General features: G+C 49.1%; 1 protein-coding gene and 1 long non-coding RNA gene across 2 annotated transcripts in view; one reads left to right on the top strand and one right to left on the bottom strand.

Annotated features, from left to right (window-relative positions):
- DAPK2 (death associated protein kinase 2) overlaps positions 1 to 27,700 on the bottom strand; it is a 409,280-nt gene that overhangs the window by 23,466 nt on the left and 358,114 nt on the right. Inside the window, exon 8 of the mRNA XM_085643726.1 lies at positions 15,829 to 15,981. Coding sequence (XP_085499852.1) covers positions 15,829 to 15,981 — 153 coding nt within the window. The remainder of the gene's footprint in view (positions 1 to 15,828; positions 15,982 to 27,700) is intronic.
- LOC146859972 (uncharacterized) overlaps positions 1 to 27,700 on the top strand; it is a 108,096-nt gene that overhangs the window by 26,648 nt on the left and 53,748 nt on the right. The window lies entirely within an intron of this gene.

Raw genomic sequence — 27,700 nt, 5'->3', positions numbered from 1 at the left:
TACAAAGGCCACGGTTGATTAGTAACCTGTGGCTAGAGGCTGCTGCCAAACCGGTTTCTGATAAAAGGAGCAAAGCAAAATTCAACTTCTGGTTGGCATCATATAAAATATCAATATATCAAGAGTGATGCCTCCTCTGTTGGCGCTGGAGTTGGCAGCTCTTGCCTGTCCTGCAGAAGCAATCGGCCTCGACAAGTTGGTGCTAGCAGTCAATCTTCTAAACCCGCAGCCCCACTCTTTGAAATCCTCGTGAACAGCTGAGCACTGCATGCTGGGCGGGCAAAATGAAACTAAAACACCATACATCTCAGCCAATAACAGCACTGCTCTCATGCTTTTTAGGTCCCGCCTCAGCCATCGCGCATGCGTTGCTCTGCGAGACTTTAAGTAAGGTCTTTTCAACTCTAAACACAACGCTTGTGCGTGTGCTTTTTTTTACCATCCGCTATTGGCCTTTGCATGCGTCTTTCTTAGAAACACAGCACGCAATTGGCCCAAGGCGGGTGCATGTTCCGCCTTCTGTCTAGTGTGGCCTATGGTCCTCGGGAGTGAGCAGTAGCGCCATCTGTTTCCAATTATCGCAATTGGAAACAGATGGCGTCAGTGCTGGTCGCGCTGGTTTTCCCTTGTAGCGCGCGTGCACACCACTCGCAGGTAGTTTTCTAGTGCTTGTTATAATGTGGTCCTACCCTATGGTTCTGTGTTCTTGCTCCAGAAAAAAACAAATGTTCTCTGTAGACTAGTTGGGGCTAGACAACACTAAGAATCAAATATCTTAAAACTAACTAAAGAAAAATCGAACTGACAAAAGACGGTGGGTTGATGGAGCGTAGGCTTAGGTGCCCAGGACTGAGCAAGAGACTGAGCCCCCCCATAAGTGACTCTTTAATGGGACCAATAATCCGACTCCTGGAGTTACCCTTTACCAGCAGGTTGATTTCAGTGGTCGGAAGCCATGGCATCACAATTCGGACCCTGAGGGTCTCCTAGGGAGTGAGGAATTACCGGGATGTTTCGTTTACTGCATCAGACTCTCCTCATAAATCCTAGTTCTTATATACGGTGTATGCCTTGATTATCCGCTCCTTTTGGCTGTCCGAGTCTCTGGAGTCACCGTATCCTTGAGGGGCCCGATGATGACCCATGTCACCGGCCATCGTAGGTTACGAGCAGCATCTTGTATGGCCTCGTGTACTGCAGTCAGTGCCTGATTTATGTACACTGTTGCTGGCAGGTCGGGCAGCTGCGGTGCCAGGCTCCAGAAGCAGAGTTTGGCAACGATGCACCTTTTTTTACCGTGACAGATTTAGTGTCTCTCCTGGGCCCTAATCCGCTGCGCCCCTGCCCGCCTCCCTTCACTTCCCTTTTCGCTGCTAATTGCTTCTCGAGCACGCATGACTTCGGACTAGTCCCTCCACCCCTTTTGAGAGGAGGCGAGTATATTTTCAACCTCGGGCGATTTCCTTTTGTTTGACTTGCGATGACTGCATTCGTCCTCTAGTTTGACACAATGAATTTTATTTTGTGTGTGCTTTGTTTCTGTTGCCATGTTTACATGTGCCATTCAACACATAAGCGTACAGGTGCAGGGCTGAGACAGTATTTATTATTTCCTTCCTTTCCCCACCCCTCTTCAGGTTTAGCAGCTTTCCACACATCCAGCCTTCCGTTTCACCGTGGATTGAACACAAAAAACAAGGTTGTGATGTTGATGTTGTGGCTCAGTGATTGATGCACATGGTGCAGAAAACTGTGTGCAACTTGAGGACCTTGGAATCAATACCCACCTCTCATTCGCAGTGCCACAACTGTGAGTATGTAGCAGCAAGCCCTACTTGGAAAGCAGGTTTTCGTCTAAATGAGGAAGGAAAAAGTGGTAAGCCTATACATTTGCCTAGATGCTTGGAATAAATGTGGGGGGCGGGGTGGGAAGGGGCTAAGAAAAACTTTCGGGGGGGGGCTGACTCTTCCAGCAACAGTTAGATTGGAGATGCAGGGGCTCTAGAAGGGGTGAAAACACAATAAAGCCTCGTTTACAAGCAAACGGTCTTTTAAAGACCTGTGAAGTACTCGGGTGCGGCTGTGTGTGTGCCCGGGAAGCTGTTTCAGCCGGGCTGCCATGCACGACATGGGGGGGGGGTGGGCTGAAGCCCTTTGAGCCCACTGGGCGTTGCGCGCCTGGTCCCAGTAGACCGATTCCCAGGTCCAGTGGAACAGTGTTCCGCCATTTTTTAACATGTATCAAACACTTTCCACCAGAAGTTGTTGAATGGTAGGGGGACTCGTCCATGCTAAGTGCATGAAGCCAGACTATGGTGAGACACAAGTAGCAGCAAGAATCAGACCTAAGTTTACTCTTTATAGGGCTGATTGGGGTGTGACGGATCCTATAGGAACTTAAAATGAATTCTCCTCAATCGAGTATTGGGTGTCGGGGCTTCGGGTTGAGCACAACAGAAGGACCAATCCTCCCTCAGTATGGAATGTCGAAGGTCATTGTTCAGTTTGTCCCAGGCTGAGGACTTTGGTATGGGCATTTCAGATTGCATTCAGGAATATAGCCTTTTCACGAGTGGGGTTTAGTGGATGCAACTTCTAAAAGTAATGGAGTGGTTTTAGATTGTGGAGGTTGTTTGGTGGTGTCATTTCCTGCTTGCAGCTCCCTTCTTCTGCACCTGGCCTGAACTCTGAATGTGGCCTTGGGGCCCTGCTTGGTTTTAGCCTCAGTCCCCAGAGGAAGGTTCCTGTTGGGACGGTTTTTTAGCCGGCTTCATTCCACAGAGGGCACTTCTGCCCCCACACATGTGCCATGCAAACAAAGCTTGTCTCTAACCCGTAGTATTGTATTGTAATTGCATTTATATAGCGCTTACTACCCCCGACGAGGCGTCGAAGCGCTTAGTAAACACATGTATTCAAATAACTCCTGAAGCTGCCCGGTGTAGGATTTCTGGTTCCCCCTCCTCCCCGCTGCCACCTTTCCCAGACAAATAACAGGGCATCTGTTCACCTTTTAAGACTCTGCAAAGGCATACTGCCTAGTCTTGATTACACATTATAGCCTCTTTCTTCCACTACCTTCCACTTCCTGTCTCTTTATCTCACTCTTGCAGGTTCTAATTCCATACATATCAGAGCAGCAAAGTGTGAGATTTTAAAAATAAAAGGAGTCTCCTGCCTCAATCGTGTCTGTTAGCATGTTTGTAATTCAGTTCAGGCTTGTCACCTCAGGACTGCCACTACCTGGCAGGTCAGCACCCAGGATAATATGCTGCATGTCTAAACACTTATACGGTCCAAGAGGCGAGACCTATGGGCTATGCCAATGCTTGTTATAATAGTGCACAGTATAAGAGCAGTTCGAGGAATGGCTGGGACAGGTGACCACAGCGCTTCATCTGAGAGCGATGGGGCTGTGTTGCTTGTCCAGCTCGCTGAGAGCTATGTTTAGGGGAACCATAAACTGAACATGTCGGGTTGGCCATAAGCAAAATACCGTCCAACCTGACATGCGCAGTTGAGTCATATAGCCCTAGCTGCCAGTTGGTAATAAAGCCAAGCCTACTACTGTCTGCCGGGAGAGGCAGCTCCATGTGGTGGCATACATACAGTTTGTATGTATGGTGTAATGCATTGAATGTACGTAATTTAATGGCTGCAGTCAGGGAGTCAACTCCCCTATGCCCTTATGTGGAAACCGCCACTGATTTTGTGTATTTATCTGGTGCTCAAATTCTGTGGAATCCAAGCCGAAGGGTATTCAGAGAATGGTTTCAATGGGGTGGCAGAGAGACAGAGATCAAAACAAATGTGAAAATGGAAGAGAAATGCATGATGCCTTTTTATGGTTTAGTTGGTATATAAAATAACTAACCACCTGGAGGCCACAGACATTTCAGGCCACTGGTGCCCAGGTGGACTGTTTATGTGGTTGATGTATTGTAATTATGAAGCTGATGTCTAACTAATTAATTTTTTTAATATTTGTCAGCTAAACTCTCTGAAAAGCATCATTCAATGATCTGAATACGTCCCACCCTAAGCCACAGCCATCACTGCTCATCCTCATGCAAACTAAAGGCAAAAGTGAGAAAAGTAATGTTGGAACCGCAACCCAGGGGCAGGTGCAACATGGGTTTAAGTAACTTCAGTATTCTTAAACATATGGGTTTGTTTTCTAGAAGTTATTGCCACCTTTAGCTCATTTAACGGCTGTTTCCTCACAACTTTAAATAAACAAGCATTTGCAATGCAATAGGTCTCGCATTATTAAAGTTTGAGCTATTGGCATTGCTAATAATAATGCAACACCAATAGCTCAAACTTTAATAATGCGAGACCTATTGCATTGCAAATGGTTGTTGGTATGGTCCACAAGAGGCTTTGGCCTTCAGACAGCGAATAGCTGTATGCGAGGCCTAAAAACAGAGATAGAAGTATCAGCTGCGAAATCTTTGCAGCATGAAGACACAAATATGGTACCATTGGGTAACGTGGCAGCTGCAGAAATCTATGTCCTACCTGCAGGTCACCGGCTAGTTACCCAGAGACTGACTTCGTTTTTCATCCTCCCAGGATCTATAAATCATGTACTAGTCAACGGGATAGTAGCAGCAACTAATATTTAAAGAACCATGCAAGCACGAATCATCGGACAATGGCAGCCAACATAATATAAACTAGATACAAAGATAAACAAGGTGATGAATGGCCGACAGACGGATGGACGGAATAAAGTGATATATGAATGGATGCAGTGGGGTGATGGGTGGATGAATGTAAGAAGGCGATGGATGAATGGGTGCCTGGCGGATAGATGAAACAAGTGGACGAATGGAATAAGATGGATGGATGGGTGGATGAGTGGGGATGGATGAATGGAATAAAGTGATATATGAATTGATACGATATGGTGATGGATAGATGAATGGAGCTGGCTATGAATAAATGGGTGTCTGATGGATAGATGAAATGTGATGATGTTTGGACGAATGGAATAAGATGGATGTGTGGGTGGGTGTTTGGGTTGGAGGAAGGAAGGGTGGGTGGATGGGGTGGATGGATGGGTGGACAGGTAGATGGATGGATGGATGGTGGGTGGGTGGATGGATGGGTGGGTGGATGAATGGGTGGATGGATGGGAGGATGGATGGGAGGATGCGTGGAAGGGTGGGTGGATGAATGAATGGTGGGTGGATGGATGGACAGCTGGGCGGGTATGTGGGTGAGTGTATGGATGGGTGTATGGATGGGTGTATGGATGGGATGATGGACAGATGGGTGGACGGTTGGGCGGATGAATGGATGGTGTGTGGATGGATGGATGGATGGACAGGTGGGCGGATAGTTGGGTGGAGGGATGGATAGATGGATGGATGGACAGGTGGGCGGATGGATGATGGATGGGTGGATAGATGGATGGATGAATGGAGCAAGTGTCTGTCGCACACCGTCAGCTGGGTGAATGTTCTCTTACCTTGTACTCCAGGGCTGCCTCCTCCAGGGGCACCGCCTCGTGGGACCGGTGCTCCTTGGCCTCTCTGCACACTACACAGATGGCTGTCCCCTCCTTCCTACAGAAGAGCTGCAGCTTCTCGCGGTGCCGGCCGCACTTCCCCTCCACCCGCAGCTGCGCCGCCTGCTGGCAGAAGTCTTCGGCGATCTGCACAATGTTGGCCAGCTGCCGGTTGGAGCTCAGGGCACCCTTGGGTGACGCCTTCCGGCACTCGGGCAGGGGAAGTTTGAGGCTACTTCTGCCCAGCATCGGGCGAGGCAGGGCCGGCAGAAGTTGTGCCCGCACTGCGTGGTCACTGGGTCTGTGTAGTAGTCCAGACAGATGGAGCATCTGGTCTCTTCCATCAGGTGCTCCACGGGGTTTGCTTCAGCCATGGCCCGGCAGAGAGAGGGGGCACAAAGTGGGGCCAATGCGGGGCAGAGCAGAGCTCACAGAGGGACAGGGATTAGGGCAGAAAGTCGGACAGAGAGGGAGAAAGAAACTAAGACTGGGGCAGAGAGGAGGAGCCTAGCGCGTGACCAAGATGGCCGCGTAGGTGCGAGGCTCCCGAGGACCTCCGCGACCTCCTGACCTACATCTATCCTGTCTTCATCCTGATTCGGTTGAGGGGACTGTGTTGGTGAACCTGAGCCGAGGTGGTGCCCGTTTTCCGTTCTTGAATCGGACCCCGTGTGCCGTTATGGGCATCGATTGAAGTTTGCGGCCTGCTCCTCTCCTGACCCCGGACTTGAGTTGGGGGGTGATCCAGTGGAGAAGTGAATAACAACGGCGGGACGAGCCTGGCGAGACGCGTACCCCACACTTTCACTTTCACTTTTGAGCCCCCTTGCCATCATCGCGAGTGGGATCACGGCGCTTCTTTGTGTGGTAGCTGCCTCGCTGGGAGACCCTGCCTGCCCTGCGGGGACCTGCTCCACCTTCCGCAGGAGACCTCTGGGGTCCTTCGCCTCGATTGTTCGCCCTCTCCGCTGCAGGACTCGTGGGTGTACGGGATACAGGACGATGGCGACGAAGCAGGATGGAGAGAGGCTGAAGGCCAAATCGACCCGGCGTGGCGCTGCAACTCAGGCCAACATTATGGATCGCTACACCCTACCGAAAGGTTCTCCCGGCGGGTCGCATAAGTCTCCGGAGTGCCCCGCGGATGCCTCGGATTTGCCGACGGATCTGACTTTGCAGGACGTCATGGGCGCCATAGCGGAGATGAAGACCTCGGTGGGTCAACAGTTTGATACCCTGGCGCACAAACTCGACGCGGTTCTCATCGATGTTAACCTTGTTAGGGCAGACCTTTCCAAGACAAATGATAGGGTTGACTCTTTGGCCCACACCGCGTCGGGCCTCACAACTGAGGTGGCGGCCCTCGAGACGGAGGTGCGTCGGCTCCGGCAGGCCAGTGCGCTCACGGATCGGCGACTGGAGGATTTCGAGAGTAGGGCCCGGAGGAACAACGTTCGCATTATTGGGGTGCCTGAGGGACTGGAGGATTCCGCAGCGGATCTCTTTGTGGAGGATCTGATCTCTAATCGTCTGCAGCCTCGAGGTTTGAGTAAATTCTTTGCAGTGGAGAGGGCCCATAGAGTTCCGGGTGGCAAGCCGAAGGTCGGAGCTCCCCCGCGGCCTCTTATTGCCCGTATCTTCAACTTTCGGGACAGGGATGCGATTTTACAAGCTTCTAGAGTGCAGGGGCCGCTTAAGCTGGAGAACGTGGAGGTGAACTTCTATCCTGACTTCACGCAAGCGGTCCAGAAGCAGAGGCTGGGTTTCATGGGCGTCAAGCGTCGGCTCCGGGATATGAACTTGAAATATGCCATGCTTTTCCCGGCCAGGCTGCGTGTGGAGTCCGAGGGTCGCTCTCATTTCTTTGGCCGTCCGGAGACGGCTGGGGACTGGTTGGACAATTTGCCTAGGGGACATGATCGAGAGGGGATGGGGGCCGCGGGAGGAGAGTGCCCACTGGATCGGGCCTGAGGTATTGACACTGGGGCTACTTCCTGATGATGCCACTTTTCGGCTGTGCTCAGGGTTTCTTTGACTGTCGTGCCTTGCTCCCCCTCCCTGGGAGGTTGTGGTGTGTCTCGAGGGGGTTCTCTTTCCTCCTCTTGGGGGTCTTTGTAGTTTAGTTCATGCAAGGGCGACAGGCACACTGCAAGTTGGGGGGGCTTTTCGGGCTCATGCAGGGGTGCAGGGAGGGGGGAGTTTCGTTTGGAATGTTGGGTTGGGGTTGGGTATTGTTTGTTTGTACCACAAGGCAGAAATATTGTTGTGTTATATTCATGGAGTTCTCTGGGAAGGGACTGATTGGTTTTGGCTGTGATGGGGGGTAGGGGACTGAGACTTCTTTCCTGGAATGTTAACGGACTGGGGGACAGGATAAAACGGGGGGTGGTCCTGCAGTTTTTAAAACGGATTTCACCTGATATTGTGTTCTTGCAGGAAACACACCTTATTGGTAATTCCTTCTGTGCTATGAATAGGCGGGGCTATCGCCTTGTGGCTCATTCGGGCTTCACCTCTAGTTCGAGGGGTGTGGGCATCATGGTTAAAACCTCGCTCCCGTTGGAGGTTGACGAGGTGCTCCATGATGACAGGGGGCGCTATGCGGCTCTGGTGGGTAGATGGGAGGGTAAAGTGGTTGTTTTGGTTTCGGTTTATGTCCCGCCGGGGTTGCAGACGACTACTTTTGCTGATTTGGGGCGCCTTCTTCTTGGGCTGCCGGAGGGGATTCTAGTGGTTGGAGGGGATTTTAACGCTGTGGTCTCCGGATCTGCGGATCGTCACCCACCCAGGGATCTCCCCCGGGCTCAAACTTGGTTGTCTGGCCTCTTGGATACCCTGGGACTGGTGGATTGTTGGCGGCTAAAACACCCTGCGCAGGTACAATACACCTTTCATTCCGGGGCTCATGGTAGTCTCTCAAGACTTGATTATGTACTGATGCCAGCGGCACAGGCGGGGAGGGTCGGGGAGGTGCGACATCTTGCTCGGGGTATTTCAGACCACTCCCCACTCTTATTACACTTTGATATTGTCTCGGGGATGGAGGGGAGGGTGGTCCCGATCAACCCCTGGTACCTGCGTAACCCCGCAATTCGCGCAGATTTGATTAAATCCCTTGAGCAATATTTTGGAGACAATGTGGGATTGGTCTCATCTGCTGTTTCTCTGTGGGAGGCGTTCAAGACGGTACTCCGGGGGGAGGCCCTGTCCCTCATTTCCCATTCCAAGAGGTGTGAGCGGGAGGAGGTGACCCGTATCGAGTCTGAGATAACTGAGTTGGAGGGCGACCTGGATTGTGGTGTCACGGACGATAAGCTGCATGCTCTCCGACTCAAACAAGCGGACTACAAGGCCCTAGTCACCGAAGCGGCCAGGGGCCTGAGTAGGGAGCAACAGGGGCGTCTGTATGACATGGGTGATAAGGCTGGAAAACTGATTGCGTGGCTGGATAAAAAGGAGAGAGCGAGTCGAGTTGTTCCGCTGGTTGAGAGAGTAGATGGGGTGTGTGTTACTGATCCGGTGGAAATTGTTGATTGCTTCGCAGAGTATTTCCGCAGGGTGTATTCCCCGGTATCTTCTCGCTTGGACGAGGATTCTCGCGACCTGCTTAAAGATATTGCGTTGCCCTCCCTCTCGGAGGAGGATAAATCGTTGATGGAGATCGCCCTGGCCATACGTTCAGTCGCCTCTGGTAAGGCCATGGGTCCTAATGGCCTTCCCATTGAGTTGTACAAATTGCGGCCGGATACATTGGCGCCGCATCTTCGTGATATGTTCCTCGAGGCCCGGGCGGCGGGTTCCCTCCCGCTGGACCAGCGTCTAGCCACTATTGTGGTTATTCACAAGGAGGGGAGGCCGCGTGATCGGGTCACGTCTTACAGGCCCATTTCGCTTTTGAATGCGGAACCGAAAATTCTGGCCAAGGTGCTGGCTAATCGGCTGGTCAGCGTGGTGTGTGATCTGATCCATCAGGACCAATCCGGTTTTATCCCTCATCGCAACACCGCGCTTAATCTGCGGCGTCTGCATGGGGTGCTCTCGAGGGTTCCGTTCATACGCGAGCCGGCCATTTTGGCGTCCCTGGACGCCACTATGGCGTTCGACACGCTTGAGTGGCCATATATCTGGGCGACGCTGGAGAAGTTCGGGTTTGGCCCGGGATTCATTGGCTGGGTGTAATTGTTGTATTCCGGACCGCTAGCGCAGGTGGTGGTGAATGGTAGAGTATCGGCTCCGTTTGAATTGGGCAGGGGCACGCGACAGGGTTGCCCGCTGTCGCCTCTCCTCTTTGCGCTCACCTTGGAGCCCCTGGCGGAGTGGCTGCGGTGGCACCCTTCGATTCGTGGTCTCCGATGGACTCCTGAGTATGAGGATCGAGTCTCTCTCTACGCGGACCATATTCTTTTGTATCTCGCTTCCCCGCGTGAATCGTTGATTGTGTTAGTGGATGTACTGTATTCCTTTGGCCGTAACTCAGGCCTAGTCATCAACTGGGCTAAGTCCTGTGTATATGTCCTCTCAGGGGAGGCTCCTATCCTCCCGCGGGGTTGTCCTATCCAGGTTGCTCAACAGGGATTTAAGTATCTGGGTATTTTCATTACCCTGGACTCTGCGGCCCGATACACGCGGAACCTACTCCCCCCCCTCCAACGTTTGAAGGCGGATGTGGCGCGTTGGAGGCGCTTGCCGCTCTCGCGGCTCTGCCGGGCAGCGCTGTTTAAGATGATGTCGTTGCCACGGTTTTTATATGCCTTACAAAACACGATGGATGTCGTTCCGGCTAGTTACTTTCGAGAGGTGGAGGGTCTGCAACGCCAACTGTTTTGGGATGGGAGGCCGCGGATCGCCCTCGCGAAGCTGACGCTCCCGTGGTACGATGGGGGGGTCGCCCTCCCTGACATCAAACGTTATTACTGGGCCTCCCAGCTGGCCGCGATAAACCATGGGCTTTATGGGCCCGCCCTTAATCCGGCCTTTGAAATGGACAAATTGTTGTTGCCGGGTGGCGACTACAATCGTGCGCTCTACTCTAGATCGCTCGACGCACGCTTGACGGGTCCGACGCGGGTCGCGGTACGGGTGTGGCATGCGGCAAACTCAGCGATGGGGTGGAAGGATCGGTTGACCCGGGCGACGCCATTGTATGCCTCTGAGCGACTGGGTTGTTTGTGGACGACGAAAGGCTTCGAGAAGTGGGACACGATTGGCATCAGTAGGGTTGGCGATCTTTGGACGAAGAGGGGATTTAAAACGTTTGATGTGCTGAAAGCGGAATACCAGTTGCATGATAGGGAGTACTTCCGGTATGTACAGGTTCGTCACGCGTTGTGTTCCGTATTCCCGGAGGTCGCGTCCATCCCGGAGTGCTCCCCTTTGGAAGATAGAGTGCTAGACAGGCATGTACCGGATGGCACTATCTCATTGATCTATAAAAAGCTCATCAACGATCGATCGGGACTGCTGACCGCCCTTCGTGAGGCATGGGTCGCTGATGGACTGGAGCTGGACGACGAGGATTGGGTATCTGTGGTGGCCTCCCCGAAAGAGGTGGCCATACCGGCCCGCCTTCGTTTCGTCCAGCTCAAAATACTCCACAGAGTCTACGTTATGGGACCGGGCCTGATGCGTATGGGATATGCGGTGGATGGGATGTGTAAGCGTGGGTGTGGCTTGTTAGGGACCTTCTTCCACATTTTGTGGGAATGTCCGGAGGTGGCTCGATTCTGGCGCGGTGTGCATGCGGTGTTGCAAGCGGTCACGCATGTTGCGCTGTTTCCCGAGGCCAGGAGGTGTTTATTGAATGTGTGGGAGCCGACTGATTACACGGTGACGCAAACGTGGTGGGTGACATTGGGATATATGGTGGCCAAGCGTGACATAGCACAATTGTGGGGCTCCCAGAGGTCACCCACGATTTCGGTATGGAAGGAAAACATGGATTGGTGTATGTTCCGAGAAAAGGTGGTGTATGTGGCGAGAGGCAAGCCTGGGAAATGGGTAAAGGTGTGGGGCCCCTGGAACTCCTATCGCGGCGGGATTTGTACCCCGCCACTGATGCCCGACTTGGCGGCGGCCCTGACTCCCTAGTCTGTACGTTCCCTTGATTCTGTGTTATCGTGACCACTTTGTCTCTGCCCCTGCCCTTCCCTCCCTCCTATTCTTGTAGGTTGGTAGGGCCCTCCCGAGGGGAGCACATAATGTTGCCTAGACTTTTGCCGCCTTGTGGGTTTGTTTTTCGTTTTTCATTTAAAATGAAACCGCCAATTGCGATGATTGGGCAATGTAGCCGCAAGTGACATCTTTGATCTGTGGGACTCTTACTGCTTGCCGCTTGTGTTTATAAATGTGTTTTATGGTCTCACTGTTTACTAGCGGCCGGCCTTAAGGTTGTAGGCCCATACTTGTATATCTATTGAACTTTGTAATAAAGGTTTCAAAAAAAAAAAAATACTGGGGCAGAGAGCTGGGCAGGGAGATCAGAGAGCCGGGCAGTGAGCGGGGCAGGGAGTGGGGCAGAAAGCAGAAGAGAGAGCCATGCAGGGAGCTGGACAGAGGGCACCTTAGGCAGAAGTATGGAATGGAGCAACAGCAGAGAGTTGGACAGAGCAGGTTGAAGAGAAGCCTTGAACGTGACGAGAGCCGGGCAGGATTGCGGGGCAGATAGCTGGACAGCGAGCCGGGCAGAGATCCGGAAGAGAACCGGTGAGGTCATCCAGGTTTCGATTTTGTTTCCTCGGACGGCGCAAGCAGAGGAGGCAGGGAGGGAAACTCATGTTTACAGACCCGTGCCTATATTTCAAGTGTGTCCAAAATATGTTTAACTAGGCGGTCTCAGTAAGGAAAGGCAGCCAAGGCACGGGGAGAAAACGTGATCTGCCCAGTATCACACTATTTGGTCCCGTAAGAGAGCCAGGATTTCAGACGCAGGCCACTGTTGCTGAAGTCTACAACCTGCCCAACTTACCTTCTGCATTAAGAGTCCACACTTCAAACAAGCGGAACTGAAAGTGATCGCGAAAGCGATCGCTATTGTAAAAAAAAAAAACGCCCCCGAGTGGTGCGCGTGCGCGCGCCACTGCGAGACATAAGTTTTCAATTATCGTGCCCGTGTCTTGGCACGATAATTGAAACCACATGGGCTTTGGTGCGCGTAACAGACACCAATAGGCTGTGGGCAGAGCAATGCGCCCGACTTTGGCCTATTGCGTGCTCTGTTAACAAAATACACACACTCAAAGCCCAATGACAGAAGAGCAGATAAAAAACACGCACAAGCGTGTGCGATTCCAGGGTCCATTGCTGAACCCCAGACAAAAGGACTCTCGACTGCGTGAGCATTGCTGCGCAGTGCAACGCAGGTCGCGAGACCTAATGAGCTATGTGGACCAATGCTCAAGTAATTCTTGGACTTTTGGGATACCATGAGTAGAATTATACTTAATATACATTTAGTGCCACTGATTACCTGTAGTGTCAGATTGTGGGATGGTTCTAATATATCTTGAAATGCATCTTCCTTGGTCGCCCCTATATACTGGCTGGTTCTCGTTTTTAGGTCTCGCCTACGCAGTGTCCATGCACTGCATAGGAGACCTTTAGCCGTCGTGCAGCTCTTTTTCCAAGCCCATACTCGTGCTTGTGGCGGCATACAGCTTGCGGGAGTGCACAGTGGTGCGCCACAAGCACGAGTATGTGCTTTGAAAAAGAGCTGAATGCGCGCGCACGCACACATGCGCGATCGCTTTTACTTTCGCTGTCGCACGCGCGCATGAATTTAATGACCCATAAAATGCCCCCTTCTGCCTTTCCCGTTCTCCCCCCCTCCTCGACTTCCAATCTAACTCTGTTTCTCCCTTCCCGGCCCTCTTCACTGTTTCTCTCCATGCCTCTCCCCGCCCCCTCCACCCCCCTGCCTCTCTCTGTTCAGGCTCTCTCCCTTGCACCGTCTTTTTCTTTCCCTCCTCTCCTCTCGCTCCCTCGCTGCGTTTTAATGACCCGTAAAATGGCCTCTTTCATATGGATCTGAACAGTCTTTCATTGTCTGCTGCGCTAATCTGGAGTGCTGTGACCGCTTCGGTCACTGGTCTGCCGTTCGCCTTGCTACTAGAAACCCTGTGCACATGCACACTACTATACCATCGATGAGCCCATCATCACATGAGTCAGCCATTCAGATGAACATCAGAGGAGTAAAACTTTATTCTTGGATATTCCTCGCTTGTGAGGGCCAGTTTGTTCCTTTCCCCACCACCCAATTGTGTGTGCTCATTATACTGGCGTCGGTGATTGACCAGTTCTTTTGCTCCCTTTGTGTGGTGGCCATGCCTCCCCTTCGCTAGTCTTGAGGACTTTGAACGTTTCTGATTGTATCAACTCATGCAGTTGCAGATGCAGTCAGTGGTACCGATTTTTCTACAAGATGCGTTCAGTTGCTTGTCATCATGTCGTGCCAGTGCAGTCACCCATTACAATAACTACCAACCTAAACCATGGACAACGTCATCGTGGCAGTAACTAGCTCTGCAGCTTCGGGTAAGGTGACAGCACCTAGCTGTCCTGATCTGTACACTGAGGCTGCCGTAGGCACAACCTTTGACTGGGGTTAAAAGCAAGTGCAAACAGCACAGCTTCGACTCTTACCCTCTCAAGCGCAGTGAAGCTTTTCTCAAACAGCACTCGGGACCTGGTTTGTTGTTTCTTCTTCCCATCTTTCTTTTATATCACCTCAAGTTATTGGGATTCAGACTCAACCACTGCTTTTGCATATGACACTCGGGCGCTGTTCTCTGTACTTTTAGTCTCATTTTTTTCTGCCAGGACACCCCCACGCCAGTAACTTGGAGCAGTGTTTGATTTCAGGGTTTTATTTGACGAACATGTCCTGCTCAGCCACATGCAGAGACTGGAACAGCATGCTCCAGGAAGTTATACTGAACTTTGCAATTAAACCATTGCTGATGTGATAGGCAGTAAATAGTCCTTTCATCACCAACTCTGAAGAAGTCTTGACTGGAAAGGTGAAGAATAGTTTTTTTTAAAGCTTTTTCTAATCTGTTCTGAATTTTCTCGCACTTCTTTCTCCACATGGCTTCTCTTAACATTAAAAAAGGGATGTACTTAAGAACACTTATGGCTTCTGTCAGTTGTCACATGAAAGTCTTCCACCCACGTGTTTTTTTCTGCCATCCGACCCTAATTTTCCCCAAAATGAGTCTTTTTTTGATCCCTGGGTAATGTGCTTTGAGTGTCAATGACGTATAGAACAAGCATTGGCATAGCCAATAGGTCTCGCCTTTGGGACCTTATAAGTATTTAGCCATGCAACAGTGGATGTTGTTGCACCAAGGATATTGTGCTACATAACTAAATACTTAGAAGGTCCCAAAAGCGAGACCTATTGCCTATGCCACTGCTTGTTAGGGCTGTCGCGTGTTTTGCAGATTCCCTCTGTCTCCTATAGTTGGGGCTCTCAGAAGAGGGAGCCAGAGGGGCATCCTTCACCAGACCCCATGCTTTATCAAGGCCCTCTGCTGCAAATGTCTTTCAATCACTCCTGCCCTAGGTATTAGTTGTAGTGCAGCTAATACAGGTATAATGCGAGAAGGTACCACATGCTGGAGCTTCATCTTTTCTTTTCCCCTGAAAGATATTTTCTGAACTTATAAATAGGTAATCTCCGACCCACGCCGCGTCCCACAAAAGTCTTAAACACCTGCCTACGGTAGGTCTGTGACTGGGAGACACAAGCTCGTGGTCGGGAGAGAAGCGAGTGAAACAACTTCAAGAAGTCTGTACAGTCAGTGTTCGCAAAACTGAAAACCTGAGATCGAATGAGCGAAATCTCAAATGGAGATAGAAACCTCCCTCCCGGCCCCAAACACCAATAACATCAAATACACAGGCAGGCTGTGGAGCGCACATGGGTAGAGCGCACAGAGGCCGTGTACAGTGGCTTGCACTGAAGCTTCCCTTGTCCCTCTGTCCACCATGTGCCGGAGAGAAGAGCAGATGATACCCCTTTGCATAAGCAGGACATTGGTTCATACCTGATTCTTCCAGGGGAAGGAATGGTTCAGGTTTAGGTATGACTACACATTGCATCTTTTTTGGCATATTTTTCTCGACATCAAAACAAATATTTCTGAAGCAAAATATGTACACACACATGCACACAAACAGAGGCAGGGAACATTACACCCTGTCTTGGCTGAGCCGCACCACCCACATTTCAGTTATGACAACACCGCAGTTCTCTAGAGGCTCAAAGGCCACAGCACTGCAAACCCCAACACCAGGATGTAATACCCTCTCACCTGGTGTCCTTTACCAGCAGTTTTCGAATGAAATCTTTAGCCAGGTCGCTGGTATTACTGAAGAACTCTTCGTCAAATTCATAGCTGACCGCGGTGATGTTTGCCAGAGTTTCCTGTTTGGTGTCACCAAGAAAAGGAGAGGCTCCGCTTAACCTAAAGGAGACAAACAGAATGCATGGAGGCTTGGGGTACCAGAGAAGGCAGCGCCTGACAGCATGTGGACAATTATTAGCAACTACCACCTACACCCACCTAAAACAGGCAGACAAACAGGCCAACAATCCTGTTTCATGTATGTCCCTTCTTCAATGTACTTCAGTCAATAAACAAAGCGTGTACCAGTGGTCTATGCATTCTGATTGGCTGACCAAATCTCAGCATTCCATACAGGGTGCAAAAAAAGCACTTACTTGCAAGGGGGGGCACTGCCAGGTAGTTACTGGCTGCGGTGGAGTACAAGGGCCTCAGGCGTAGATAACACCGTGAAACCTTAACCACACACAAAGAAAACTGCTTTTGGACAGTTGGTCAATGTGGGAAACTCATAGGTATGGTGCCACTTTCTTGTATTAGCATCCTGCGCTGTGGCCTTAAAATGCAGAAAATTACAGGTGAATTAATAATTAACTACATAAAAATAAGCTTCCTTACACGGCCAAGGCCCTTTTCCTTTTCATGTATCGCGCAGTGTTTTTAAGCCACAGCAGAGTGGTTCTCCTGGCAGCCATATCGTCACATGTTTAGGTGGTGTAAATACACATTGCAGCCAACATATGAAATGTAACTTCCATGCCACTGGTGTGTTTTCTGCCCCATCTACCAGAACCTTATAGGAAAGTTAAATAGCCCAATGGGGTGGAACCAATTTTAACATCACAATATTAGGACCCGGTCAAAACAGTCCTAATAGCCGCAAAAATAGTGTCCTTTGAAAGGTAAAAAACCAGCAATGACTATGAAGAACACGTAAATCTCCTCTACAATACTATAATAACCAAAATATGCTTTAGGAGAGCAGACTGAAGGCGAAATCAAAGCAACAGCCCTTGAGGCAAGAAGCATCTGTGCCGCACCCAAAACATTACCTATTAGTCTCGTGTTTAATAAACATATTCTTCATATGAATACCAAACTCTAACACCTTCCTGGTCCAAGCACGTTGACTCACAGTTCCAAGAAGTGACATAATGCAAGTGAGAGGTAAACTGAACATGCGAATCAATGATGGTTGAGAACATGGTGCAGGCATACAACATGGCCGAGTATCCGAGCCTCTATTCTTTCAACAAATGGGTCCTAGATTGAATAGGGCATAAATAATCATTTACATACCAAGGCTAGGGTCTTGCCTGCTGAACAATCTACAAAACGGGGTTAGAGTCATGAGTGTCTGCGCAAAAAATCTACATCCGCTTAGAAAGCTGTTATTGCAATTTTACAAATGGCGTTTGTTTCTTAACCATTGAAATGTAGAATTTAACCCGCAGGTAGGAATTTGTGTACTTTTTCCATCATTGACTGAAACTACTGGTAGTTTATTTTCACCCATTCTTTCCTGCATGGAGATCTCAGTAGATCCAACTCTAGCAAAAAATATGTGAGACCGACTGTTGCCTGGTGTACCTCTTCTGTATAGTGCCTTCCCAGCATGCAGTTGCACAATTTACCTGCAGCAGGTGGGGCTCCGAGCTGCAAACCGCTGAGGTCATAAATAGGGGCAGTGATACAATTATGGGCACAACTGAGGAAGACAAACTTAAAAATATGGGCAGAGCTCTACATCGCTGCTTGAACGTACTTTTATGCCTTTTTCCTAGTCACTAATATTCTCAGTAGTATGCCTGGAAAGAAAAGTCACAAGCATTTTCTTGACAATTCCTGCGAGGCTCGATTCCCACTATGCAGAGTTCTGCACAGCGTAGAGGTCCACACGGGGTCATGGAGAGCTCTGTGACTTTGGGGTGAACTGTTCCCCTTTCCATCCTGGAAAGGGAGTTACTGAAGGCTGGAGCACATTTCCCACCATCTCCACAGTTGAAAGGGATGGCAGGGGACATGGAAAGCCCCCACAGATGTACATTTTTGTGGGCATTTCCAAACTTAACGAATCATGCCTTGGAATGCTCACTTCTCACCTCTTGAGTGGGATTGACTACTGGAGATTTCTGCACACTTGTGGCAAGGAAGTGAGTAGTAGAATTCAGAAAAGAAATAAAACCTAATCAATTGTATTACATTGTTTATGTACAAGAGGCCCAAAGTATATTTGGGAATTTAACTCCCATGTTTGAAGAATGAAGAGGAAGAAAACAAAAATGAGTGCGGGTGGTTCATAAATGATTAGCTGCGTACTACAAAGTGAGTATAGGCATCGAACGACACTTGGACGTGAGTGTAGGCATCGAACGACACTTGGACGTGAGTGTAGGCATCGAACGACACTTGGACGTGAGTGTAGGCATCGAGCGACACTTGGAAGTGAGTGTAGGCATCGAACGACACTTGGACGTGAGTGTAGGCATCGAACGACACTTGGACGTGAGTGTAGGCATCGAACGACACTTGGACGTGAGTGTAGGCATCGAACGACACTTGGAAGTGAGTGTAGGCATCGAACGACACTTGGACGTGAGTGTAGGCATCGAACGACACTTGGAAGTGAGTGTAGGCATCGAACGACACTTGGGCGTGAGTGTAGGCATCGAACGACACTTGGACGTGAGTGTAGGCATCGAACGACACTTGGACGTGAGTGTAAACATCGAGCGACACTTGGAAGTGAGTGTAGGCCTCGAACGACAATTGGACGTGAGTGTAGGCATCGAACGACACTTGGACGTGAGTGTAGGCATCGAACGACACTTGGACGTGAGTGTAGGCATCGAACGACACTTGGACGTGAGTGTAGGCATCGAACGACACTTGGGCGTGAGTGTAGCGAGCACAGAAAATGTAGAGGGCTAAAACACAGGGCTGAAGGAGTGATTATGGCTCTGGTTCTTACAGTTCCCTAATAATTCCCTGGGGCCTGAATGAGGTGATTATTGTGAAATAGGTGGAACAGACATTTGATTGTGGCAAGAGGTTGAATAAAGATTCCAAAGAGCAAGTGGAGTGAGGAAGAGACTACTTAATGTATATCAAGTAGGAATAAGGATGGGAGTGGTGAGAACGAGAGGACCAATTGCGAGAAAAGCACCTTGGTGTGTTTATACTACAGGAAAGAAGAGGGCAGATTGCTGAATGCTGCTCGATTTACTCCTGAGTTCAGACACAGTGGGCAAACTAGGAGAGTTTTAGGTTAGTCGTGGTAGAAGGAAGAAGACTAGGACCTGGCTTCGCAGAGTGGTACATGCGGCAACAGGTGGATGGAGTAAGGGTCCAAGCTGTTAGAATGTTTCCAGGTGATGTGAAGCTGGACTGAGGGGAAATTCCAGCCCATCAATTATGATCCTATTTGCTGGTTTGAGGTCTAGAGTTTGGAAAACCATTGGGAGAGTTCCCATCGCAGTCAAGGCTAGGGAGGTGCTAATGCGGCTTTATTACAAAGAGTTGCAAATTAAATATGACCCCACTAGCCATGGGCAGGTGATGCTATACGATGACTCTTTTGAGAAAGGACCTGGGGTTGGTCATGGCACGTTCAGAGAAGAATGCACTTACCCTGACGTTTTTGTGAAGAAGGTAGGGTTTTAAAAAAGTTTTTCTACATCACACAAGAGACAAATAGGGTCGTAATCCTTGGTTCACTAAATATGTAATATACCTGTGAGTTTATCACTGAGGGACTTTAAAACCTGGTCTGTCAAGTGACTGACTGTCAGCCCTGTCTTGCTCAGAAGTCATCAGGTTACATCCAGTTGTGTAGGGATGTTGGTGACAAACATTCCCTGCCACACATTTGGGAGATAATAAGACCAGAGTGGCACCAGGGTTTTACCACAGTTTGCTGATCATCACTGTACGACAGGATGAGGGTTCATGGCGGATGTCTGAACTTTGCCGCCTTCATCACCACTAAGGAGTTTCATGTTTTGGAGGTTGTTATTGTGGTGTTCAGAAGGACTGAATCCGATCGGGAAATGGACCGCTTTTTTGGGAGCACTCAGGTGTCAAAGTCTTACAGAATGACAAGCTGATGCTCAGAAGAGATGTTAGACAGTAATATGATGAGGCTAAAGAAATTACTTCTCATTTTGAACAAGAGCAGTCTGACAAAAGAAATCCAGATTACAGGCGAGCCGGAGATCTCTGCCCCGGTCTGTGCAAAGCCCTCTTTGTGCAATAGTCCGAATTATGAGTTGTGTGCATTGCATATAACTACGGGGTGCGATACAGTTTGCATCTTTCCCTGTGCCAAGCCTGCCAGAATTTAATTGGATAAAAGGCCCAATAAATACTGAGACATGAACAATTTGGTACTTTACACATCAACATATGCATATTCTGCCCCGTTTTAAGGCGAAACTAATAAAAGGCAATAATTATTCCTCCTGATAAACACAGAAACCCAGGATGTTGGGTTTTTTAGTTGTGATTATCTCCAGCCCCTACCGGGTACACATTGTTACAGCCACTGAGGGATACTATAGGCGTGGGTGGAAAGCAGAGGATATCCAGGCCACAAGATACCAACTTCTATACCCATTCCATCCTAACAATCTGATGATTTAAGAAAACCCCGACCACAGACAAGTTACACAGGCATCTCCTCAGCATATATTTCCTGCAACACCAACCATTTAATAAATATATAATACTCTACTGAACATTATTTGGAAAAACTGGTTAGACCTCCCTATGTATGGAAATGATGCAGAACCAATGCCACAAGTTGACGTATCGGCTTCTCAATATTAAAACCGTGTAAGATGCCCTATGGACGTTTAATGATGCATATGTCAAAGGCAACCATAGTGGGACTGTCACAGGTGGGAAAGAACTAGTTACTTACCTGTACACTATGGTTCTCCAGTATTATCTTTCATAGATTCACATGCTTGTATCTTCCCCGTCGTCATGGTGGGAGTCTCACGGTAACAGAATGACCACAGCAGTATAAGAAAACTGCATAGCAAAATCCCATAGGGAATCATCTTATTTGGTAACCAAATCTCATCATTATGTGGTCCAAAACTCAGCCAATCGGCTGCTAGCCCTGCCCTCACACTCCCCAGCAGAGCCTTCCTGCCTCAGATTTCCAGCCCCGAGTGCGAGACTAGAATACTCTTAGAGACAATGAGGTTCTGCCTGAGAAATGGGGAGGTGGGCGGGCCGCATGTGAATCTATGAAAGATAATACTGGAGAACCATAGTGTACAGGTAAGTAACTAGTTCTTTCTCCAGTATTGAATCTTTCATAGATTCACATGCTTGTATCAGAATAGTAAGCAGTACTTATCCCAAACTGCATTTCCAGGCTAGAACCCCCCAATAAACGTGGGCTCTGCTCTTTTGGGTAGAATGTTAACATACATTGCAGTATTTGAAAATTTGTGCAACCATACATATATCTGTACATATACATTGTTATAATCCACGATAAATACCTTAATGAAATAGGTGCCGTAGAACTGCTTGTCCCACTGCTGCATCCTTTTTCCACGCTGCGTCCAGACAATAATGTCTAGTAAAGGTGTGCGCATTCTTCCATGTCGCAGCTCTACAAATGTCTGGCAATGGCACTCCCGCAAATAGGGTCGTAGAAGTTGCCATCTTCCTCGTTGAGTGTGCACGTACTTTGGATTGCAAAGGCCTTCCAGCTTTGGTATGACACAAGGATATTGCTGACGATATCCATCTCGAGATACTGGCTCTGGAAAGTGCCACCCCTTTCCTGGGGCCGGCAAAGGCTACGAAAAGCTGGTTTGTTTTTCTGAATGCTTTGGTCTTGTCGATATAGAATTTTAGACATCGCTTGATGTCCAAAGAGTGCAATGCTCTTTCCGCCGCCGTTGACGGGTCCTTACAAAATGTAGGCAAAACTATTGGCTCATTTAGGTGAAAGCTGGAGGGGACTTTAGGAATAAATTTGGGATTCGTTCTGAGAATCACTCTGTCCTGCCTGAATTGTAGGAATGGTTCTGCGATTGAGAAGGCCTGAATCTCGCTGACTCTTCTTGCCGATGTAAGTGCTAACAATAACGCCGTCTTCCATGAGACAAACTGCAACTCCGCCTTATGGATGGGTTCAAAGGGCGGTTTCATCAACTGCGTAAGAACTGTATTCAGTTGCCAAGGAACAATCGGTGTTCGAACAGGAGGGAACATTCTGAAGAGCCCTCTGAGGAATTCCTTAACGACTCTTTGGGACCAAAGAGAAGGACGGCCAGGATCCCTGGTGTATCTTGAAATTGCGGCCAGATGTACCTTTATGGACATATGAGAGAGTCCGGATTTGGCCAATGTCAACAGGTATGGAAGAATCTGGGCAGACGAGACCCGAAATGGGTGCAAATTGTTAGCTGCGCACCAGTGACAGAACCTTTTCCATTTCGCCGTATATGTTTTGTTTGTGGATACTGCCCGGGATCGCGACAGAATGTCTTTGCAGTCCTGAGGGATCTTTAACAGGTGGAATTCATGCTCGTGAGGTTCCATGCTGACAAGCTGAGCGATTTCAGATTTGGATGCAGTATCTGGCCATTGTGCATAGTTATCAGATCCTGTGTTAACGGGAACTGTATCCTTGGTGCCATTGACAGCCTGAGAAGTTCGGAGAACCATGCTTGTCTCGGCCATGCTGGTGCAATCAGAATCAGATGACACGGTTCTGACTTCATTTTCCTTAAGACTCTCAATATCAGAGGAAATGGGGGAAACGCATATGCAAACATTCCTGTCCAGCATATCTGTAGCGCATTGCCCCACGATCCCTTCTGCGGAAACCTGCTTGCAAAGTTCTTGCATTTTGAATTGTGGCGGTCCGCGAATAAGTCTAGCCTTGGCGTGCCCCATACTTTGAATACTTTGGAAAGGTGCTTCTGATGTATTTCCCACTCGTGGGAGATTTCGGGAGATCTGCTCAAAATATCTGCCCTTATGTTGTCCACTCCTGCAATATGTTGCACTTGCAGTGATACGTTGTGAGCTAGAAGCCATTTCCAAATGGCCTGTGCTTCTTGTGACAGAAGTTTCGACTTTGTGCCCCCTTGTTTTAGCAGGTAAAACATAGAAGTTGAGCTGTCCGTCTTCACCAGAACCGTAGATCCGCGAATTCTGGGAAGGAAAGCTTTGAGTCCCAAAAACACGGCCCTCAGCTCTAGCAGGTTGATGTGGAGCTGCGTTTCGTACTTTGACCAGTGACCCTGAATTTCGAGCTCCTGGAGATGCGCTCCCCACCCTTGGAGAGAAGCATCCGTCATCATTACGAAACTGCAGGTTTGAATTTCGAAGGTCAGTCCTTCCTCCAAATGATCTCTGATTTTCCACCATGACAGGGCGTCTCTGATCCGAGGGGTAATTATTATGCAATCGTCGAAGGATCCCTGCGACTGGAGCCATTGCTCGTCCAGCAGTTCTTGTATAGGTCTCATGCGGAACCTGCAATTTGGGAGTAGGGGGATACAAGAGGACATCATTCCCATCAATGACTTGTAAACCCTCACTGAAACGGACTTTTTTCTTTGCAATTGTGTTGACAACCGTATGATCTTTTGAATGCGCTCCTCTGACGGGTAAGCTTTGGCCTCCTCCGTGCAGATTAGAGCACCCAGAAATTGAATGTACTGCGCTGGTCTGAGATATGATTTCTCTAAGTTGACTCTGAGACCCAGCTGATCGAAAAGCTCCATGCAAACGTGAAGGGAGGGAAGGGTATCTCTGAACGAACTTCCCTTGATAAGCCAGTCGTCCAGATAAGGGAAGACCTGATGACCTTGGAGACGCAGGTGGGCCGCAATTGGCGCCATACATTTTGTAAAGGTTCTCGGTGCCGACTTTAGCCCGAAAGGTAAGACCTTGAACTGGTAATGGCGCTCCGCCACCATGAAGCGTAGAAATTTTCTGTGTCTTACGTGGATTGGGACGTGAAAATAAGCATCTAAGAGGTCCAGGGACGCCAAATAATCTCCTCTGCCAATTAGGAGAAGAATTTCCTGCAGGGATAACATCCGGAATGATTTCTTTTGAATAAATTTGTTGAGACCTCTGAGGTCCATTATCTGCCTCCATTTTGATGTGTCCTTCTTTTTTATGAGAAAGAAATGCGAGTAATAGCCTTTCCCGCGTTGAAGATGAGGAACTTCCTCTATTGCCTCCTTTTGTAATAAGGCCATCACTTCCGCTTTGAGGGCTGATAGATGTTCCTGTCTCCTGCGAATAGGAGGCTGATTTGGAGGCTTTTCTACGAATTCCAGAGTATGGCCATGTTGAATTACATCTAAAACCCATCTGTCCGATGTTATTGACAGCCAAGCTGGGTAAAATGGAGTCAGGTAATGGGCGCTGCTTGTTGGGCAAGTGGCGGATGTGGAGAAGTCATTGACGTCGGTTGGACTGCTGGGACTTCCCTCTCGTAGAAGACCTTCCTCTGGACTGCTGTTGATAATTATTCGAAGGTCGATATTGTTGATTGCTCGAGTACTGTCGAGAACCCTGCTGCTGGTATGGCTGATACCTGTTCGACTGGAACGAGGATCGTTGTGTAAATTGTCCTCGGGATCCTCTCCTCCGAAAGGACTGAAACCTGCCCTGTTGTAGAGATCCCAGCGCCCGCGCTGTATCTGTGTCCGTTTTGATGCTTTGGAGGGCCTCATCGACGTGTTTCCCGAACAGGTTCTCTCCATCAAAAGGCATGTCTACTATCTTGGCCTGTACCTCCGGTCTGAATGAGGTGGCCTTCAGCCATCCTTGCCTCCGCAGGGCTACTGCACCTGCCATTTGACGAAAAGCCACTGAGGACAAATCCATAGCGATGTCAATGGACTCAGATGCTGCTCTAGCCCCATCCTGAAGTATAGCAGCTGCTTCCTCTTTTTTATCGTTTGGAAGATGGGAAAGCAAGGGAGCTATATCGCACCACATCTGCCGGTTAAATCTGCTGATGAGGGCTAATGAATTAGAGGCCTTTATTGAGGACGCTGCCATTACTGCAAAGCGCTTCCCTGCACCGTCCATTCTTCTTCCCTCCTTGTCCGGGGGAACCATAGATGCTGAAACCGGATTCTTTGAGTTTCGTTGGGCGGCCTGCGTCACCACAGAGTCTGGCCGAGGATGACCAATTAAACAGGCCGGAGACGATTCCGGAGCCCTATATTTTTTGTCTATTCTAGGTATTGAAGCAGGCACCGAAGCTGGGTTCTTCATTATCTTCAAGCCCTCTTCCCAAATATGGTCAATTATTGGAATGGATCGCATAGACTTGCGTGACTCCTCCTTAAAGTCATAAAGAAAGCATTCAGCTTCCTGAACCGGAATAGGAAGATCAAAACGCTTTGATGCCTTCTCCATGATGTCATGGAATCCACCTATATCTTGAGGCGGAGAGTTTGCCGGTGTTGGAGATGTTGACGGCGTAGTTGGGAGAATATACTGATCCCATTCATCGTCACCCTGCTTGTCTTGAAGGAGTTCTCCTTCTTCTAGTTGATCGGGATCACTGTCCTCTAGGTCATCTCTGATAGTCATAATCGGTGGAGATCGGATTTTCTGAGTGGAAGCTTTGGGAGACGAGTGAGGCGGTCGTACCTGTGCCGGCTTCTCCACCGTCTGTGGCATTTGAGAGTTTGCCTCCGGGAAACGACGATAGTAATCGTTGATCATGAGGCGCAAGTCAGTCACCAAGGACCCTGGTAAGGAAACAGAGTCCTCTCTCGAAGTATTCTGCGGCTCTTCCTCCTCCTCGTAGGCATAAGACTCCTGAAAAGATTCGTACCTCTGTGAATCTTTCGGTGGACGGTCCTGAAATGAGAAGACTTCTTGTACCTCGTGGTATTCATCCTCATCTGTTTCCTGACTCTTTATGCGAAGTTGGGAAGGACTATAAGCCACCCCTGAAGAGTCCTCATCATCGGACTGTAAGTCTAGTAAAGTTGAAGGTGGAAGCGGAGAAATTTTCGTCCACGCCGTAAAATCCGTAGATTTAGTCTGCTTCGTCGACGAGCCCGTCGACAACGCCATAGACTTTAATGTTATTTTCTTCACCTTAGGGGATTTGAAAGCTCCCGTCGACGGAACCGTCGTCGACCTCGTCGACGGTGTAAGCTGCATTATCGTCGACGACGAAGTCTTCGTCGACGAAGGCATTGTAGCCGTCGACGGAATCGTCGACGGGTGGTTTTTCGACGACGAGGTGTTCGTCGTCGTCGATGCCGCTGTCGACGTCGATGTGGTAGTCGTCGACGGAGTCGTCGTCGATATGGCCGTCGTCGACGTAGTCGTCGTCGACGTAGCCGTCGACGGTTTCAAAGTAATAAGCGCCGGCGACGCTCTAATCTTCGTCGACGGGGCTGAGGAAATCTCTCTTGACTCCTTAGATTTCTTAAGAGGAGTATGAGGTAAAGAAGACGCAGGAGCCCCTTTGTCTTTCGTTTTTTGCTTTTTTACCTCTGAAACCTCCTCCAAAGTTGAAGATTTTCTCTTCTTTGTAGACTTTGAATCCTCCTCAGAATCAGAGTCTGAAGTGACCTTCTTTTTCTGAAGCCACAGCAGAAGGCGTGCCTCCCTGTCACGCAGGGTCTTCGCAGAAAAGGTTCTGCAATGTTTACAGTCCTTAGGCACATGATTAGGGTGCAAGCAATATAAACAGTCCTTATGTGGGTCCTCAGAGAATAATCTAGGCTTTCCACAGGATCTGCAGGGCCTGAAAAGCCTCTTCTTAGAGCTTTCAGCCATATTGTAGTAGTAAGATGAAGCACAATACCTTAAACCAGCAAGTAGAAGGTAATTAGAAGAACCAGGGGTCAAAAGTTCACACTGGAACAGAAAAACTGAGCAAGGCTCAGGGAGACTCCTCTTCACACGAAGGCGGTTGGAAATCTGAGGCAGGAAGGCTCTGCTGGGGAGTGTGAGGGCAGGGCTAGCAGCCGATTGGCTGAGTTTTGGACCACATAATGAGGAGATTTGGTTACCAAATAAGATGATTCCCTATGGGATTTTGCTATGCAGTTTTCTTATACTGCTGTGGTCATTCTGTTACCGTGAGACTCCCACCATGACGACGGGGAAGATACAAGCATGTGAATCTATGAAAGATTCAATACTGGAGAATTATGAAACCATACCTAGTTGGCAGTCCATAAACAAGTGTAATAAACCTTTTCCCTCTCATTCTCATATCCCGTGTCCGCCTTTGCTTTCTTTCTGCACCCCCTGCTTCCCTGCCACCCAAGCCAACTTGTTAAGAGGAAAGAGGAGTTTGGACAAGGATATAATACTTGCTCAGCAATCAATAGTGTGGAAAACACATATTTTTCCACTTCTACAGGATCGGAAAGAAAGTCTGTTTAATTCTGCAGCATCTACAACTTTTAACAATCAACGTGCTCTCGATCTGTATTCCCGGTGGTAGTAACAACCTATCTTCAATTAGACATACACCTCCAATGTTGCGGAGGGCTCCAAATCCAGTTGCTAGTCTTCGTGTATGTCTGAGGGGATAGGATCAAAGCCTGCCTGCCCATCCCAGCCTGCATCAACTTCCAGTCTGCAATGGTGTTACTTGCACTCCTCAGAAAGACCTCTATTCCAGATGCCTCCATCTTGAAGATGGGGGCTCTTCCATCTCTTCGAAATACGCATCCCTAATACACTACAGGCCACTATCCTCCATTAAGGAGAATCCAGCTACGGGCCAACCTCACAATCAATACTGGTCCTCAGGGAGATGATGTTTAAATTAAAGCTAGGTGATCGTGGTTGCTGAGGAAGATGC

Source organism: Triturus cristatus, chromosome 3_1 (assembly GCF_964204655.1).
Source record: "Triturus cristatus chromosome 3_1, aTriCri1.1, whole genome shotgun sequence".
Lineage (NCBI taxonomy): Eukaryota > Metazoa > Chordata > Amphibia > Caudata > Salamandridae > Triturus > Triturus cristatus.
This window is presented reverse-complemented; position numbering and strand designations above follow the sequence as displayed.